The 19,894-nt window shown below is 46.0% G+C and overlaps 1 protein-coding gene across 1 annotated transcript in view; it reads left to right on the top strand.

The window, feature by feature from the left end:
* The window catches only part of LOC129835207 (adhesion G protein-coupled receptor A3-like), a 52,672-nt gene that overhangs the window by 16,637 nt on the left and 16,141 nt on the right, over positions 1-19,894 (top strand). The window contains exons 2-9 of the mRNA XM_055900702.1: positions 2,464-2,535; positions 9,852-9,923; positions 15,576-15,647; positions 16,077-16,148; positions 16,573-16,733; positions 17,610-17,823; positions 18,246-18,410; positions 19,660-19,861. Coding sequence (XP_055756677.1) covers positions 2,464-2,535; positions 9,852-9,923; positions 15,576-15,647; positions 16,077-16,148; positions 16,573-16,733; positions 17,610-17,823; positions 18,246-18,410; positions 19,660-19,861 — 1,030 coding nt within the window. The remainder of the gene's footprint in view (positions 1-2,463; positions 2,536-9,851; positions 9,924-15,575; positions 15,648-16,076; positions 16,149-16,572; positions 16,734-17,609; positions 17,824-18,245; positions 18,411-19,659; positions 19,862-19,894) is intronic.

The raw sequence follows: 19,894 nt of genomic DNA, 5'->3' as shown, positions 1-19,894 counted from the left end.
CCCAAAAAAAGGTTCACAGTTTGTTGTTGGCATTTCATTCCTAAGTTTGCCTACTTTGTGATTGTCAATACCAAAGCGTTTTCTAATAAATGAACCATCTGATTCAATGAAAGATGTTGAATTAGTCTGAGTACACAAAACATTAGGAACACCTGCTCTTTCTATGACAAAGACTGACCAGGTGAAAACAGGTGAAGGCTATGATCTATTATTGATGTCACTTGTTGAATCCACTTCAATCACTATAGATGAAGGGGAGGAGACGGCTTACATTTTTTTTAAAGGCTTGAGACAATTGAGACATGGATTGTGTGTGTGTGTCATTCAGAGGGTGAATGGACAAGACAAAATATGCCTTTTTAATGGGGTATGGTAGTAGGTGCCAGGCGCACCGGTTTGAGTGTCAAGAACTACAACGCTGCTGGGTTTTTCACGCTCAACAGTTTCCTGTGTGTATCAAAAAGGGTCCACCACCCAAAGGACATCCAGGCCAGCATCCCGGAGTCGCCTCTTCAGGGTTGACGTTGAGACTGGTGTTTTGCGGGTACTATTTAACGAAGCTGCCAGTTGAGGATTTGAGGGGTCTGTTTCTCAAACTAGACACTCTAATGTACTTGTCCTCTTGCTCTGTTGTGCCCTGGGGCCTCCCACTCCTCTTTCTAGTCTGGTTAGAGCCAGTTTGCGTTGCTCTATGAAGGGAGTAGTACACAGCATATGAGATCTGCAGTTTCTTGACAATTTCTCGTATGGAATAGCCTTCATTTCTCAGAACAAGAATAGACTGACGAGTTTCAGAAGAAAGTGCTTTGTTTTTGGTCATTTTGAGCCTTTAATCGAACCCACAAATGCTGATGCTCCAGATACTCAACTAGTCTAAAGAAGGCCAGTTGTATTGCTTCTTTCATCAAAACAACAGTTTTCAGCTGTGCTAACATAATTGCAAAAGGGTTTTCTAATGATCAATTAGCCTTTATAAAATTATTAACTTGGATTAGCTATCACAATGTGCTATTGGAACACAGGAGTGATGGTTGCTGATAATGAGCCTCTGTACACTTATATAGATATACCATTAAAAATCAGCCATTTCCAGCTACAATAGTCATTTACAACATTAACAGTGTCTACACTGTATTTCTGGTCAATTTGATGTTATTTTAATGGACAACTTTTTGGGGCTTTTTATTCAAAAACAAGGACATTTCTAAGTGACCACAAACTTTTGAACAGTAGTGTATGAAATGTGTAAAGCTGTATCCAAACATTATTAAAGTGACCATTGTTCGATGAATATATACATATGGCAACAGTCTCTAAGGTGCAGAGTAGAGTACTGGGTGGTAACTGGCTAGTAACAGTGACTAAGGTTCAAGGCAGGGTACTGGGCGGAGGAGTGGTGACTATTTAACAGTCTGATGGCCTGGAGATAGAAGCTGTGATTCAGTCTCTCGGTGTCAGATTTGATGCACCTGTACGGTGTCCGCCTTAAAGCTGGGTGAACAGGTCATTGTTGAGGTCCTTGATGATCTTCTTGGCCTTCCTGTGACACCGGGTGCTGTAAGTGTCCGAGAGGGCAGGCAGTGTGCTCCTGGTCACGTATTTGGCATTCACAAAGTTGATTACCTGATAGCATCTTCTCTCAAATTCATAAGGGGTCAATAAGTACAATACTTAAGCACTTTGTACAATGCTTTCTCTGTTATCTGATTGATAGTATATAGAGGTGATGCATCTTACCATATGTAGAGATCAGATTTCTCTCAGACAAGTTCTGCATACTTTCATTGAGTCATTGTTGCCCCGACCAGGACTAGTCTGAACCTAGATTTAGCAATACCGGTGACATGTGGATCTAGCCCCTAATAAAAAGATAATGCCTGGTTGCCAACGCGTCTATCATTATTGAAGGTCAAGACAAGACACCTGAACTGCCGGTGTCTACGATCAAGCATATAGCATTACATCAAATGACTTCTTGTGGCACTCTGGAAACAATCTCAAAGTGAGTCACCGCCGCTTTGGATCAAAGGATCATACCTTTAACCATCAAAGCGGAGGAGGGTTGACGGAAAGTATGCAACCACCCACTTTCTCACATCTCACCAACCTGGATGAATTGTACCCCGTAGAGACACATGCTACCAGTTTAGCATCATGAAAGACCATGGTGGGCAGAAGATAAAGTTGTTTTTCCCCTGGCCTCTTTCTGGCACGAGAGAACATTCCATGAATAGAGGGTTGAGGGACAATAGGATGGGATTACTAGAGCTGGGCTTTTCTTCAGTGTTGAAGGAATTTCAAATGTCCAAAGTAGACTCATTCTTGTTAGGTGATGAGCCCGTTTTAGTATGTGAAATGTAGTTTCGTTGAGTTAAAATTCTGCTAATACTAATTACTGCTGGAAGCTGCTGTATGTTTGTAGGAATCCTTTAAATTAAGTTGACGTATCTTTTTTTCCTTCAGGATTTTAAGCAACAACAAAATTCAGGAACTGAAGAATGGATCCTTCATCGGCCTGTCTACTTTGGAAAGATTGTGAGTCTTAACATTTTCATAATATTCTGATATTTCCTACAAGCTCTGACCATGGGAGAATGAATACTAAGTGTAATTTATGCCTTTCATCTTGTGTCAATCAATATCTAGAATCACGTTTCACTTTACACATACTCTTTGACAAGACATCTACCTTTCAGTATAATGTGTGACATGATTCCTAAACCAAACCCATTGCTCTTACTATATATACCATAGTAAAGCTTGGGGAAGTGCTATGTTAGACAGAAATGTGCTTTTATTTATTACAGGCTTGCAAAGCTTTTCTAGGGGGAGTTATGACAGAATCCAATCCGAGCTTGTTTCACACACCAGATATTTCTTAGTGTTTCATTTCAGAACAATATCTAGTGTTTGTAAGGGAAGTATACATTATGCAATAAACTATTAGTGTTAGAAAGAGAACAAGAGAACATTTTTTTTTTTTTAAGATAAATGAGGCAGAGAATAAGAGCGAAAGCTAGAGGGGAGCAATACAGAGAGGATTAGGCCTATTGTACTTTCTCTGCCTCCGTGTCAATTGGCAGCGAAGACATTTATTGAGGTCTACTCTGCTCTGTCAATATTGAATATGCGTCGGAACGATTGAGTGAGCACGCGGAAATTCGTCGTTCCTGCCACAACGCAAAGAGTCTTGTTTTGGAATCCTATCGGCCGCGGTTTCCCCCGAGACACAGAGGAAATGCTCTCGGCCCGCGTGTTATGGACCTCTGATGATTTATTGCTTCGCAATGGCTTCATGCAGATAAAATAACCAGACCATTAATAGCCACGTTGTTACCCAAGGCTACAATAACCGATGACCGCATCAATGGGGAATTTTAAGGGAATATTTTCCAAGGTCTTGTTAAAAGGTACAGGAGTCTCTGTGGGAGGTATGTGAAGCCTTTTTGGGCCGCAGTTAGCTATCTGGGATTGGTCTAGAAACCATAGCCAGGCGGTTGGAGGTTGAGTAGAACAAACGTATCCCCTAATGTTGGGTCACAGTACGTTTACATGCACACTAATAATTCGATATTAATCTAATTATGGCAGATGGTCGAGTATGGCATTAGTCACGTAAAACACCGTACTCTGCTTATCTTAATCGGCGTACGGTCATAATCGAATTAAGCATACGCCGATTAAAACGCTTAATCAGCGTTCCAGCAGTGTATTTGATCTGCACATGTGCCAGCACCGGGTAGCGCAAGCCTCCCTCTTATGTACGAGTGAATTGAGGATGCATCCTTATAAGTAGTTTTCACATATAAAGTTTGTAAGTCAAAAAGTACTTAACATGGTCACTGTGGTAGACTGTTTTATTCTGATTGGTGATTTTCTGCATTTATTAAAAGTCCCATTTAGTAGCCTGATTTCAGTTGTGTCCATGTAAACAGGATTATTCGGGAAATCGTTCTTCTTGCAAAGCATGTAAACATTTAAACAAACTATTATATTAACCTGTCTGTCCACAATAATCACATTATTGTGTGCATGTAACCGTGCTCAGTGGAAGTTTGTTCTACCTAGTAAACATTCCCACTTGTTGAGGTTCCTCTCTGTGTGTGAGGCTACATGTTTAGCTCCAGTCTGTTAACCTGTTTACCCTCCGTTTGTCTTTCACCCCCATCATACCTATCCCTCATCTGAATATGTTATGACGCTATTGACTAGTAGATCCATGCTAATGCATCTTGAACCAATGAGAAGACCCAGAATGACATCAAAGGTCAAATTGGGGGTGCTTATATTTGTCCTGTTTCACTGCATGTACAAGTGGGTAACCTGTACGAGTGTGAAATGTAAATGTCCCAACTCCCCCTAAGACACCCTTGGAGAGTGGGGTCACGGCCAGGGATGTACCTAGGCAGTGATTTGCTTTAGAATATCACTGCACTGAAGCGGATGTATGTCGTACACTAGTTGTTTTGAGTTCTGTTTGGACCAGCCACATGCCTGACCTCACCCCGACTACCTTGCCGTATTAATAAGACATCCGCTCCCAGATTATGTGGGGCGAGCTTCCTTCCTGGTTTTTATAAGTGGGTCATATTTTAGAGTTTCGGAGTGGAAGGCCGTAAGACCGGGCTGCCAACCCTCTTCCTGGAGATCTACTGTCCTGTAGGTTTTCAGCCCAACCCTCTTCCTGGAGATCTACTGTCCTGTAGGTTTACAGCCCAATCCTCTTCCTGGAGATCTACTGTCCTGTAGGTTCTCAGTCCAAGCCTCTTCCTGCAGATCTACCGTCCTGTAGGTTATCAGTCCATCCCTCTTCCTGGAGATCTACTGTCCTGTAGGTTTTCAGCCCAACCCTCTTCCTGGAGATCTACCGTCCTGTAGGTTTTCAGCCCAACCCTCTTCCTGGAGATCTACTGTCCTGTAGGTTTTCAGTCCAACCCTCTTCCTGGAGATCTACAGATCTACTGTCCTGTAGGTTTTCAGTCCAACCCTCTTCCTGGAGATCGACTGTCCTGTAGGTTTTCAGCCCAACCCTCTTCCTGGAGATCTACTGTCCTGTAGGTTTTCAGCCCAACCCTCTTCCTGGAGATCTACTGTCCTGTAGGTTTTCAGTCCAACCCTCTTCCTGGAGATCTACTGTCCTGTAGGTTTTCAGTCCAACCCTCTTCCTGGAGATCGACTGTCCTGTAGGTTTTCAGCCCAACCCTCTTCCTGGAGATCTACTGTCCTGTAGGTTTTCAGCCCAACCCTCTTCCTGGAGATCTACTGTCCTGTAGGTTTTCAGTCCAACCCTCTTCCTGGAGATCTACTGTCCTGTAGGTTTTCAGCCCAACCCTTTTCCTGGAGCTCTACTGTCCTGTAGGTTTTTCAGCCCAACCCTCTTCCTGGAGATCTACTGTCCTGTAGGTTTTCAGTCCAACCCTAATTTAGCATATCTGATTCAGCTAGTTAAGGTCTTGTTGAGCAGCTAACTAGTAGAATCAGGTGTTGAATTAGGGTTGGACTGAAAACCCACAGGACGGTAGATCTCCAGAAAGAGGGTTGGGCAGCCCTGCCGGAAAATAAACTGAAAGTGCTTTCTGACGGTGAGTGTAAGCTCCTTTGATCCCTCACGCTGAGGAAGCCTTTAATGCTCTTTGCTTCATCTTAATGCACAGTGTACGGCCAGTCGCTTTGGCTGGCGAGTTAAATCTCTGGGTGGAAGAAGTGTGCAGCCAGTGGCACATGTACCTCAAAGCAGCTCCCATTGTGCTTTCCCTCCTCTCCAACCCCCTTTCATCCCACCCCCTCATCCAGAGAAGCTCTTTGCTTTGTCATTCTAATGAAGCCAAGACCAGAGGTGTCGGCAGAATGATACACACACACACACACACACACACACACACACACACACACACACACACACACACACACACACACACAAAGCCAGCCCGGTTGCATGCTGAAGTGGCCCCTGCTTTTCTTCCCTCCTCTCTCTCCTCTGACTACAGTCGACAACAACAAAATACAAATTCTGTGCCCTGGTCTGTTTGCATGCAGTGACGAGCTCTGTCATCCCTCCTTCCTCCCCTGCTTCATTCCTTCCTCCCCTGCTTCATTCCTTCCTCCCCTGCTTCCTTCCTTCCCTCCTTTCCCAGATCACAGCCAACAAAAATAGGGATTCTCTGCTTGGGTAAGTCTGTGTGCAGTGGTGCGTTCTGTGATAGGAGCTGATTGTGAGTGGCAGGCAGGGGGTAAATTGATTAGCCCTTTCCAGCCCCAGCCGTGAAATGGCAGGGTAACTGTGGCGACAGCAGTGTTTTGTTAGGGCCAAAGGTGTCCTAGCATGGAGATGAGGCCCACTGAATCCCCATTATTGCCCTCCTACACAGTAATATGAACCCAAGCTAGCCCCTGTCGCACGGTTATTCTCTCTCCAAGCTGTCACAAATTCAATGCAGAGCGAAGGGTTATTACGAATGAAGCAGGACTAATCTCTTGTTATTTGGAAAGACTGGAGAGGTATTGAGTTTCAGGAGGAAGCATTATTATGGGGAATAACCGTCTATGAGGAATGCTAGTCTGGAACTGTATGCATGTAAGAGAACTGTACATATTGTGTGACTGTAGGTTCTCAACATTGCATAAGATAACAAAGCAATTACAGAAAAAGTATATTATGGGGTGAGACATTTGTGTTTCTCACTTAACCGGACTGAGGTGGAGTGAAAAATCTCAGCGTTGAGAAAAGCCTTATTTGATCGACGCGTGTGATCTTGTGATCTGCTAACAAGGAATCATCCATAAATTTGTTTCAGCAGACAGCCTTGTTTAACATCGGCAATGTCTCTTCGTTGCAACATAAATGTTCATCTTGAAAATGCAGCCTTGTGACAGATTTGGTAGAGTATATTTTTAGAAACCTGCCAAAGAGACAATCTGGCTTTAATATTGCTTGTGGCAAATGGAAATTGAAGAGACTTTCTTTTCCACCTTCAGAATGACACGGTCATAATGTTTGTCAGTAGCTACCGTGCTCTTACATTGAACAGCGCATTTGGCAATGTTTCTACACCTTTTCAAAATGGCTGCATAGGCTTCTCATAATCTTTAGTTTAAACTAGACCGAACATGAGGATAATTCTGGAACCCCCTAAAGCACTTTGAGGTAAATTAATTCCGACTCCATTATCCAGTAATTTCCATTTTAGCATGGCAAGCAGGCCTAGTGTGTTCTTGCAAAGAGACTTTATAGAATTTGAGTTGGGATAGGTTGTGCACGGTGTACCTCCAAATGCAACCCCCACCATTAACCCAACTCCTCCCTCATGTTATCCACAAGCTTCCCTAAAAAGGAAACTTCAATTGGTTTTGTATTCTGCACTGTTACTCCTATTTCTGCCAGTAGATTGCAGATGCAAAGGTGGTAGTGTTGGGCTTGTAATATTTGACTTTGCAATACGTCGATGCCACCCCTCAAATTGTATCTTAGTGATAGCAGTGACGACTTGACAGTGGGGTACTGCAGATTGTACTTCACGCAAGCGTCAATGAATCAAAAATATAGATCAACCAGCTTCTTAAAGCTGGAATCCGTAATGGTGAAACGGCCACGTCCGTCAGGGATATTACAACAACAAAGAAGTCACTTCCAACAACGAATACTGGACTCGCGATAGAACAGAAGAATGTGTACTGCAAATCGTCTTTACCACACGGTGACGCTCCTCACCTTGTTCAAACAATAACAAAGGCGGTGGGGGGCGACCAGTGGCGCTGTTTCCCCTAATTCAAATTCCATCTTTAAACAACTGACACACTCCGTTGAATTGCAAACAGATTGGAAACGGTACCTTTCTGTGACTCGCCTCAAGTAATCCACCAAACAAAGACCATTATTTACCCCTTTCCAAGAAGCCCAGAACTGATCACTTCAAGCTGTCATTTTTTTGGGAAAACCATTGAACGAACTTAGGAAAGGCAATCGCAGAGAAATCTGAACTGGAGTTCGAAACGAGTCCAGAACAATTGTTGGACTGTTTCACCCTTTGCCAGCATTCCAACACTACTCTTTGAGGAAATGAAAGGCTCATTAGATTGGGATTGGCTTTGGTGCTAAACTGCCCCCACTGATGTTTTGACACCGGTCATTTGACTGGCACCGGCCCCACCATGGCACGATTAAGCCTGATCAAGACATGGATAAATGTAAAACCCACCTTTTGCTTGTTGAACACCCTCCCCCAGAGTCTGGACTGCTATTCTACCACTTGTGATATTTTGCCCCTCTCTGTTGATTTACTATGGTCAGCAACATAACACAGTTGGGTAAAAACCACAGCTAGGGTTGGGGATGGCAACACCAGCATTTCAAATTAAAACTTTTGGAAGGTTTTTAGAGGGGAGAACAGAATTGGCTATAGAGAAATTAGTAGGGAAAAAGTACAATTTTGGCGCAAAGCAAGTACAAAGATCCTCACTTCCTAGCCTCTTGCAGGTGGTCGAAGGCACTCTGTGCTCTATTTGTGCCTTGCATTTCAAAGGGAATATTTTTTTTCGTCCTCCCACTTTTCCATCTTTCTATCAACACCCCTCTACAGGAAAGCCAATTCTGCCAGTTCACATCAAACGCAATAGACTCCTATGATCCACGTGTAGCCCTGCCTCCCAATCCCCTCCACCATACTCCTCCAACCAGATGACAGCTCTTCATCATCAAACAGCCCGGTCACAGTTACCCAGCGGCCTTTGTGTGGGGGCTCAGGTGGCGACCCATGAGATCTTTTGAAACATGGATCGTAATGAGTGACTCGGCAGTGGCGGCGCGGGTGAGCGCTAGGCGCTAGCAGGTATCTGTGACCGCGCAGCCTTTGAACTTGGTCCAGAACGAAGCGTGGCGGTGTCCTTAGTGTGTGTGGACCCACGGCTGTCAGCGATTGTGCTGAGGAGGCCTGATTGATGGGGGGGGGGGGGTCTCGTGCCCTTGCCACAGGTGTCTGAGTGGGTGAGAGTCCTACAGGATATGGGAGGTACCATAGAACCAGGGGTTAATGGGGTGAGCAGCAGTGGGATTTCAGTCATTGCATTCTTCTGAATTTTTAGCTTAAAGCTGGCTCATGGGTGAAGGCCTTAAGGCATCAGCATACTTCAGTTCGGTTGGCGCCTAGCCGAACTTGGCTAGCCAAACCGAACTAATGTGTGCTTGCGTACTCCCTTAAAATACCTTCTATTGAAATACAAAAAAAAGTGTCATTAGTACTGTTTGTCCATTTTGAGATGCCGTAGCCAGTATACGCTTCCTCAAAATAGTCAGAATTAATCCAAAATCACTCAAGACATGATTACATTTTTGCCATGGAGATCTTTGTAGCGCAATTATACGTCTAAAGAAGATGTTTGGTGCCGTAAAGAAATGTGCATCAAAACGAGTCGCCTCTCTTTGAATGACGACAACAGACTTTATTTAAGAATCCCTGCTGTTGACCAATCGCAGACGAAGGGATGTAGGCGGCTTGCCTCTAGAAGAATAAAAAAAATAACGCTAACTGAAGTCCAAAACTAACAAAAACGCACAAACTCTTCCGAACTGTTTCAGCTGGGAAGCATGCGAACACCTTTAGTCTCGTTGCCCTCATGTGGTCCCTGAATGTACAACACACTTATATTAACAGTAGAGCAGTCAATCAGGGAATATGAATCAACCCTTTCTAATGTGTGTAATAAGATGGGTAGAATATGATTTTTACTCATTTTTACTGAAGTCTGTTGCAAGTATTCGTAATATCTGAACAAGACTACAAGTATTAATTGTTGTGTACTTGATGTTTAGTTTGTCTTTATTTTCTTGTGTCTTACCTTCTTTTTGTCTTTCACAGGGACATGCGGAACAACATCATCAGCCGTATCGAACCGGGGGCTTTTCTTGGACTGCTCGCACTCAAAAGACTGTGAGCATTATCAGTATTACCATCAGCATTAAGTCATTTTCATTTTAATAACATTTGTCAATTTCTTGGCAGATGCTTTAATGTGTAGCTCTTGGACGGCAGCCAGCAAGAATGATGGACTGAACGGTTTCAAACCTGTGTCTATACCAAGTTCTTTTGCTCAACGTCAGATTTCTTTCACAGAATCCAATTCGCGCCGTTTCCAATACTGTTAGAGAAGAGAAATAGATGGGTATGATGATAAGAGAAATACCTACACACTGTTGTATATGTTCCCACATCGCAACATTTTGACCGATAGGTTTTTGTCAGGTTTCATCAATACTGTTGGCCCTGTCTGTCGTATCTCGTATAGAGGCTATTGCCAACTCTCTGTCTCTAGTGTATCCAGTCTATAAGCGACTGCTGTAAAGCAGCTTTCTATTCAGTTCTCCAGTCCACTTGGGCCCTTGCCAGGGACTGCTCGAGACTGCATGAGGCCCTATCTACTTTCACACATACACGGAAAGGGGGGATGGGTGTGTGCTTGGGTATGTGTGTGTTAGGGAGAGAGAGTGTGTGAGCGTGTGTGTGTGAGCGTGCGTGCGTGCGTGCGTGCGTGCGTGCGTGTGTGTGTGTGTGTGTGAGCGTGTGTCTGTGTGTGTGAGCGTGTGTCTGTGTGTGTGAGCGTGTGTCTGTGTGTGCGAGCGTGCGCCTGTGTGTGCGAGCGTGCGCCTGTATGAGTGCGTGTGTATTGTCATCTCACACTGGCCGGACCTTGCCAACATAAACTAGAGTTTGGCTGCTGGTGCAGAGCAGTGAGTGAGACGGGAAGGTTGTCATCTCCTTGGCTTGGACAGAGCTTCATTTCCCCTTGTCAAGCTGCGGCCATTTTACAACCAACCGTATAACTATATTCTCTAAACCTATAGCTGTAGTTCCCTTATCTAACCTATATCATTCAGCCAACAGCTATTTCATCTATATTTCAACTATATAACACAATGCCAACGTTGGGTCAGAATGAAATTAATTGATCAGAAACAATGTTTATCCATTGGTGTACATTCATCAATATAATGCGTTTCTGTTCAGAAAGACACAGCAGTCTTTTCACAAAATGAACATGTTTGGCAGTGGAAATATATTGCAGACAGCTGGTCAGGTCGTTAAATCATGCATTTGATTGGTAACTGGCTGCGTCTCCAATATATCGCTTGCACTTCAACCTATTCCACAGCTAACGAAAGTGCGAAAAGAGGAGCTGAGGTAAAAAGTCTTGAACTCCCACCCTTTCACCTGCCCTCTGCTGGGCTTTTGGAAAAAGGTGATAGACTTAATTGACACGGAGGACATGAAAATACAGGCTCCCTCTCTTCTAGTGCAGTCGGTAGCAAAGGCTCCTGACAAAGACTTGCAGTGCGCCCTCTCTCTCTCTCTCTCACACACACACACACACACACACACACACACACACACACACACACACACACACACACACACACACACACACACATACACACATACACACAGAGCCTCAGCCAATCTTAAGTTTCTCCCATCTGTCCTTATACCTCTTTCCAAAGACCCTAATTAGATTTTTGCTTGTTTTTGAGACATGCCACTCGCTAGCGGCTAGGCCAAACCGAGGCTGCCTGCCTCTTTTACCCGTCTTGTCAGAGAGAGGAGAGGGAAGTCAGACTTTACATGTTCTCATGAAGAAACAGACATGTTCAATGCACGCTACAATGCATTACTTCACCTCTTTCATTGTCATCATTTGTAATCAAAACTTAGTTTGGTCAAAGTCCTCTTTCCATTCCAGTGTACATTGTTGGGAAATGTTGTAGCCTATTGATTGGCTCCCGAGTGGCACAGCGGTCTAAGGCACTGCGTCTCAGTGCTAGAGGCGTCACTACAGACCCTGGTTCGATTTCAGGCTGTATCACTACCGGCCGTAATTGGGAGTCCCATAGGGTGACGCACAATTGGCCCAGCGTCATCCGTGTTTGGCCCGGGGTAGGCCGTCATTGTAAATATGAATTTGATCTTAACTGACTTGCCTAGTTAAATAAAGGTTAAATAATTCAAATAAAAGTCAAACCAGGGCTCTTACAGCACAACAGATATGCAACTGATCCACTCCCACTGTAGTAAATAAAAAGCAGAGCTAACACAACGTGACCGCAACGTTGGCAGGGTCGCTTAGCTTTGCTTTTAGGTTGGCGCCTGGACTCTTCACGGGACAAACGTCTGGTGTCAGTCAGACGGTGCCTGGTCTCAGCTGTTAGGGGTGGGCTGGCTAGAGGTGGGGGAGTAGAGACCCTGGGAGGAGAGAGCCCCCAGGGAAGGCAAGTTCCAACCCTGTTGGAACACCTGATACATCTAGTCAAGGTCCTGGTGAGGAGCAAGTAGTAGACTCAGTACTGTGTCGATATATCATCTGCATTCAGCAAAATGCATACGTTGGCAATATAGTCACATGACTCCTATGAAATGACAATGCTCGTTTGTGCTGCATGAGTCACTGGATGCGTTTTAGTGCCACCTATTCAAGTCACTCCAGGGTGAAGTTACCGCTAAGTACAGATGTAGGATCAACTTCCCCCTCCCCTGATATTAACCCATAGTGGGGAAAATGCAAAACTGACCAAAGATCAGCGTCTGGGGGAAACTTCACCCTACAACCCCTCCTCTTCCGTACTGGCCTCTCCAGGGCCTTGCCACCTAGCAGCAGCCTCAACATTCCACCAGCAGCTGAACAGTCACTGACCCTGCCTTGTTACTTACACACCAGGCTATTTTAACATCTGCTCATATCACAAAAGACAGCGTGCTCTGGGTCTGCCTGGCTGTAATGTTGAGCCCTGCTGCTACTTTCATGGACAGACTACACGTTCATGGACAGGTTTTATGATTTGAAGTACTGTAAAACCAAGATCGTTGTGACTTTGACACACAGCCCTGAAGCGACGTTATAGTGTGTGTGTGGGGGGTCTGGCAAGGAGATAGTCTGCAATTGTCATTTTAAAATATTGTGTGAAATTCATTGGACATGATGTTGCTATGATCATTGCTGATGATGACACAAGCAACAACAATGTCATTTGTGAGAGGCATGGCAGATGGTTTCCTCCTCATATGGGCTGCTTTGACATCACACTACATTTTCCCAACTACGAGAGCACTGCACCATGTCTAGTGATATGGCATGGCAGCAGTGGCCCCCCCCCCCCCCCACTAGGTGATCCTCCTCAGACACAGGATGCCAGCACGACTTCTTGGCAGCCCCCGAAAGGTTTTTCCGGGTTCCGGGGCAGGCGGAACTAACCACCTCACACAGTAAATTCCCCAGCTGCCACCCTCCCTAGGACCCACATCAATAATTAGACCAACACCAGGATGTTTACGGGATGCGCTCCACAATTATTTGAAAAAAAGTGTTGCTAGTGCCGTGATGTTTGCTAGTGCAATGCTGCTGCCCTGGCATTGGGCCTTGGGTTAGGGTTGTAGCAATGCTGCTGCCCTGGCATTGGGCCTTGGGTTAGGGTTGTAGCAATGCTGCTGCCCTGGCATTGGGCCTTGGGTTCGGGTTGTAGCAATGCTGCTGCCCTGGCATTGGGTCTTGGGTTAGGGTTGTAGCAATGCTGCTGCCCTGGCATTGGGCCTTGGGTTAGGGTTGTAGCAATGCTGCTGCCCTGGCATTGGGCCTTGGGTTAGGGTTGTAGCAATGCTGCTGCCCTGGCATTGGGCCTTGGGTTAGGGTTGTAGCAATGCTGCTGCCCTGGCATTGGGCCTTGGGTTAGGGTTGTAGCAATGCAGCTGCCCTGGCATTGTTCCTTGGGTTAGGGTTGTAGCAATGCTGCTGCCCTGGCATTGGGCCTTGGGTTAGGGTTGTAGCAATGCTGCTGCCCTGGCATTGGGTCTTGGGTTAGGGTTGTAGCAATGCTGCTGCCCTGGCATTGGGCCTTGGGTTAGGGTTGTAGCAATGCTGCTGCCCTGGCATTGGGCCTTGGGTTAGGGTTGTAGCAATGCTGCTGCCCTGGCATTGGGCCTTGGGTTAGGGTTGTAGCAATGCTGCTGCCCTGGCATTGGGCCTTGGGTTAGGGTTGTAGCAATGCTGCTGCCCTGGCATTGGGCCTTGGGTTAGGGTTGTAGCAATGCTGCTGCCCTGGCATTGGGCCTTGGGTTAGGGTTGTAGCAATGCTGCTGCCCTGGCATTGGGCCTTGGGTTAGGGTTGTAGCAATGCTGCTGCCCTGGCATTGGGCCTTGGGTTAGGGTTGTAGCAATGCTGCTGCCCTGGCATTGGGCCTTGGGTTCGGGTTGTAGCAATGCTGCTGCCCTGGCATTGGGCCTTGGGTTAGGGTTGTAGCAATGCTGCTGCCCTGGCATTGGGCCTTGGGTTAGGGTTGTAGCAATGCTGCTGCCCTGGCATTGGGCCTTGGGTTAGGGTTGTAGCAATGCTGCTGCCCTGGCATTGGGCCTTGGGTTAGGGTTGTAGCAATGCTGCTGCCCTGGCATTGGGCCTTGGGTTAGGGTTGTAGCAATGCTGCTGCCCTGGCATTGGGCCTTGGGTTAGGGTTGTAGCAATGCTGCTGCCCTGGCATTGGGCCTTGGGTTCGGGTTGTAGCAATGCTGCTGCCCTGGCATTGGGCCTTGGGTTAGGGTTGTAGCAATGCTGCTGCCCTGGCATTGGGCCTTGGGTTAGGGTTGTAGCAATGCTGCTGCCCTGGCATTGGGCCTTGGGTTAGGGTTGTAGAAATGCTGCTGCCCTGGCATTGGGCCTTGGGTTAGGGTTGTAGCAATTCTGCTGCCTTAGGTTAGGGCTTTGTATTTCATTGTGAGACCTTGATAATGTAAATGTGGGTTAACCTTATGTGGACGATGCCATCGTACGGATGTCATCGACACTATCATGCTCGTAACACTTTAGTCATTGGTTTACGTTTGAGTCATTAAGCGGATGCTATTTTATCCAGCTGTAACTGCTTGCATATACACCCACAACCTTGATTTTTTTTTTATACACACACAGCGTTACTTTTATACATGGGGGCATATTTTTGGAATGTCTGTTTTGAATTCCCTGCCTACCTAATTTCTTCTAGTTTGACCTACTGTATCTTTGAGTTAAAGAAAATCATATTTTCAGAATGTTGTCAAAGAAAAATCTTTGCCCAAACATGGTTTCTTCACAAAGGACCTCCGGGCAATCGATAATGCAACCTGACGTCCTGGCGAGAAAGACACACTTTGATGTGAATGACATGCATCAATAGAGGTTCATCTTGACTTGAGTGTGTTACACAAGCTTTGATGTGGAAACCCCCTCTGGGTGAACACAGACATCTCATATCACCTTGAAAAGTTGTACAACTGACACCTGAATTATTATTTTTTTCTTTATCTCTGCCTCTGCCCCAACCTGTCGCTCAGAGAATGACAACACCAGTCTAGTTGACAGTTTTTCTCCGATTTTGATTTGTTGACCTAAAACGTGGAATTATTAGAATTCACTGAGTCACCACATGTCAATTAACTATAGTCATATGCATTTCATGTTTGTACAATTTGCGATGGCCTATGATGTTTCCAAAAATCTGGCTGCTGTTTGACATGAGCAAATCAGGACAGAATATAACCAGAATCTCCATTGGTTTGGCTTTCTACAGAGACCTGTCCAACAACCGCATTGGCTGCCTCAACGTGGACATATTCAAGGGCCTCATAAGTCTGGTTCGACTGTAAGTAATAGTTATTTTCGATTTGCTTTGAAAACCGTTCACTTTTTTTCCCTCTATCCATCTTTAAAAATTACTTTCAAAATAACGCCATCAGTCCTTGATAAGTACATTCACGGCAAAGTTACATATTTGGCTCCAGCGCCCCAATAGTATTTGCCCTTCTTAGAACACCATAAAATGGTGGCAGGCAGGTGCTGAGATATTAGCATATTACCCAGGGTTCCCCCACGAGTTTCAGTGCAACAGCTGCAACACATTATTCCATGTCCTCTTCCCACAATACAAAGGTGAGGGTTAAGATACTCCTGGACTTCTCAGTAGAGTAACCAATGACAGTTTGTGTTTGGGTCCTGATGGTGTGATGTGACAGGTTGGCATATTTAATGAATTTGTTATAGGTGATTGATAGCCTTCGTCTTGTCTTTTCAGAAACCTTTCAGGAAATATATTTTCATCGCTAGCCCAAGGGACGTTCGACAGCTTGGTGTCGTTGAAGACATTGTAAGTATGATTTAGGGTTTACGGAAAGAACTGCGTCTCTGTAGCAGTTTAGTGTTTTTACTGGGCTATTTACAAATGGTAGGGCTACACCGTTCTTCAGGCAGCCACTTAAAGGTGGAATCTGTAACTTTCATTTCCCAGTTGGCAACTCAAGGTTCTACAAACACATTACCAAACATACAATCAAATGGTTCTGCCAAAACCCCTCAACCTCTGTTTCCAGACTGCTTCATAGGGCTAGCACTTTTAAACTTAAAGGGGCACTTTACCACTTTTGAACCTCATATTTATTATCTCTACAGATGTGTAAAACGGTGATTTAATGTGTTCTGCAGTCAAAAAGATAAGAAAATGACTCTCTACAATGTCATCGGGAGTGTTGAACTGCCCCTTTAACTCGGCGTCTGTCTCCATGTTACCTCAGGGAGTTCCAGACGCCATACCTGCTGTGCGACTGCAACCTGCTGTGGCTGCTGCACTGGATCAATGACAACAACGTGGGGGTGAAGGACACCAGCTGCTCCTACCCCCGCTCCCTGCAGGGCCAGCTCATCACCTCCACCAAGCCTGAGCTGTTCACCTGTGGTAAGGACACACACACACCTGGTCCTACACTTAGTCATCAGCCCTTAAGCTCCACGTACGTATACACACACAGAGAGAACCCTAGACATAGGCACGCACCAATACACACTCACTCACCTTCATCAGACCTACGTTTTGTCAGAACACAATCACCAAAACACACACATGCTACTCCCTCTCCTACACCATACACCACCTTGCTCCAACCAGAGCTCCCAGTAAGAGGCTAACTCTTGATGAACACACTCTCGCAAGCAGTCTTTGGCACGCTGCCCTCCCAAGACGCATTCTCAGACAGGACAGATATACAGTATAGATGTACGTAAAACCTCTCTCTCTCCACTCCATAGTGGTTAGTTTGGCTCCGTAGTCGGTTTTGTGTTGCTGGTATTTTTGGGAATGGGAGTTGTCCAATGGCACAGGCGATAAGGAATGGGCCAGTACGTCGCAGTGCAGCGTTTGTTTGTGCTTGCCCTGTCTTATCAGTTTGGCACACTTCACTGCACGGGTTAGGAAATACGTGGCACAGCTTTCACAAGTGTAGACACACATGACCTGAGTGATGAATAGGACCAACATTTGACTATTGAGGGGATCCCAGCAGGAGATTAATGAAGTTGTTTTGTTATGCATTGAATTAACCCCATCCTACTCAGACATGTCCACTAGAGAGACACACACACACACACACACACACACACACACACACACACACACACACACACACACACACACACACACACACACACACACACACACACACACACACACACACACACACACACACACACACATATCGCCAAGTAAAAAAAGCCCAAACTCTAAAATAAAACACATCTGAAACAAATGCCCTAAATGTAACCCTGTCCTCCCCAGACGCACCCCTGGAGCTGCCCTCCTTCCAACTGACGCCATCCCAGCATCAGGTCGTGTTCCAGGGCGACAGCCTGCCCTTCCAGTGCCAGGCCTCGTTCGTGGCGGAGGACATGCAGGTACTGTGGTACCAGGACGGCCGCATGGTGGAACCCGACGCAGCCCAGGGCATCTTCATCGAGAGGAGCATGGTGCAGAACTGCTCCCTCATCGCCAGGTAAGATGAAGACCATCTGCTTCCTGTCTGTTTCCTCCTTCCAGGGACTTTCTTCTTGCCACTGTGCTTCTGCTATCTGCTCACTGTGCTGCTGTTTGCACTTTGTGACAAATGCCGTTGGGGGAAAAAAGGGCAGCGTAAACAAAATTTGATTGATACCGTGAAGTTGAAGCGGCCTCTTTACCACGGCAGTGTATGAAACCACGGTATATGCATTTGTAAAAAAGCAATGCGCTCAGCCCTGAGGAAATCCTGTGCATGACTTTTATGTTACAGTAAAAGGCCAAAGCCAGAAATGGCAATGAACGTTACCTTTTTCTAAACTTTAATTTGATGCAAATGGCCCCTGTCAGCAATCATGGTTGAAACTAGCTACTGGTTGGCAGTAATATATTATGTCACTGTCCCCTCTGTTCTATCAGTGCGTTGACCATCTCCAACATCCAGCCTGGCTCTACGGGAAACTGGGAGTGTCGTGTGAGGACCAGCCGTGGGAACACCACACGTACCGTCCACATCATGGTTCTGGAGAGCTCTGCCAAGTACTGCCCACCTGACAGGGTGTCCAACAACAAGGGCGACTTCAGGTGAGCGGGGGATATGTTCATTGTCACAGACTAGGTTGATGTCAGTCAGTAATGTGTCAGATAAATGTTTTCAGGTAAGTGTTGTACTTTTATTCTTCTATTGGTTTAATCTAGTCGCCGCCATGTGGTTTAATCTCATCTAATGTTTTATGTAAGCAGGTATGTATATACTGACTTGTGTAATTTGAATGGACTTGTTTAAGTGTGTCAGTTGTTTGTGGAACAAGCTCGGCACTGTGGCACCTTCTAGTGGCTGAATATCAGACTTTTAATTGTAGTAATATCTAGGTTGTATTCACTAGGCACCAAATGGAAGAAAACTGACTGAAGCAGGGAAGGACTAACGTGAACTTGTCTGATAAGAAATGCTCGTTTTGATTGCTGAATGTTTTCAATTTGTAAAATTGTAATTGTCTAAAAGCGTCTAATCCATTGAGTGAATCGTAGAACAGGGCTGGAATAAAAGCTTTCCACAGTTTTAGATGATGATGTTGAGCTCCAGTAAGTGGCAGCTGCTGTGGCTAAATAATCACATGATGTTCCTGGAACACACCACGTGACTCATGCTAACCACACTCTGGCATACCCACCCTTCTTTTTCGTAACGAACTCTCTCTCTCTTTAACTGGTTTGTTGGGAGGAAGACGCATGACAATAAACGTGAACCTGGCACATCTATTAAGCACTTCATCAATCTTAGGGGGATTCTGGCATTTTGCTAGCTGAACAAATTCTGTCTGTCTCTTTCTCTCTCCCCTCCGTCTGTCTCTCTCTCTCTCCCCTCCGTCTGTCTCTCTCTCTCTCCCCTCCGTCTGTCTCTCTCTCTCTCTCCCCTCCGTCTGTCTCTCTCTCTCTCTCCCCTCCGTCTGTCTCTCTCTCTCTCTCCCCTCCGTCTGTCTCTCTCTCTCTCTCCCCTCCGTCTGTCTCTCTCTCTCTCTCCCCTCCGTCTGTCTCTCTCTCTCTCTCCCCTCCGTCTGTCTCTCTCTCTCTCTCCCCTCCGTCTGTCTCTCTCTCTCTCTCCCCTCCGTCTGTCTCTCTCTCTCTCTCCCCTCCGTCTGTCTCTCTCTCTCTCTCCCCTCCGTCTGTCTCTCTCTCTCTCTCTCCCCTCCGTCTGTCTCTCTCTCTCTCTCTCCCCTCCGTCTGTCTCTCTCTCTCTCTCTCCCCTCCGTCTGTCTCTCTCTCTCTCTCCTCCGTCTGTCTCTCTCCCCTCCGTCTTTCTCTTATCCTCTCACTCTCCCCCATCTCTCAGGTGGCCTCGTACCATGGCGGGCATCACAGCCTACATGCCCTGCAACAAGTTGGCGTCGGGCGCGGGAATCTACTCGGGCTCGGTGGGTGATGAGCTGCGGGCATGGCGGCACTGTGACCGTGGGGGCCTGTGGGCCGAGGACAACTACTCCCGCTGCCAGTACCAGAAGGACGTCACCCGTATCCTCTACATCATCAACCAGGTGACCATGGCACTCTGTCTGCCCATGTTTGAT

This window comes from Salvelinus fontinalis, chromosome 36 (genome assembly GCF_029448725.1).
Source record: "Salvelinus fontinalis isolate EN_2023a chromosome 36, ASM2944872v1, whole genome shotgun sequence".
Classification (NCBI taxonomy): Eukaryota; Metazoa; Chordata; class Actinopteri; order Salmoniformes; family Salmonidae; genus Salvelinus; species Salvelinus fontinalis.
Note: the sequence above shows the minus strand (reverse complement) of the source record. Positions and strands in the feature narration are given on the sequence as shown.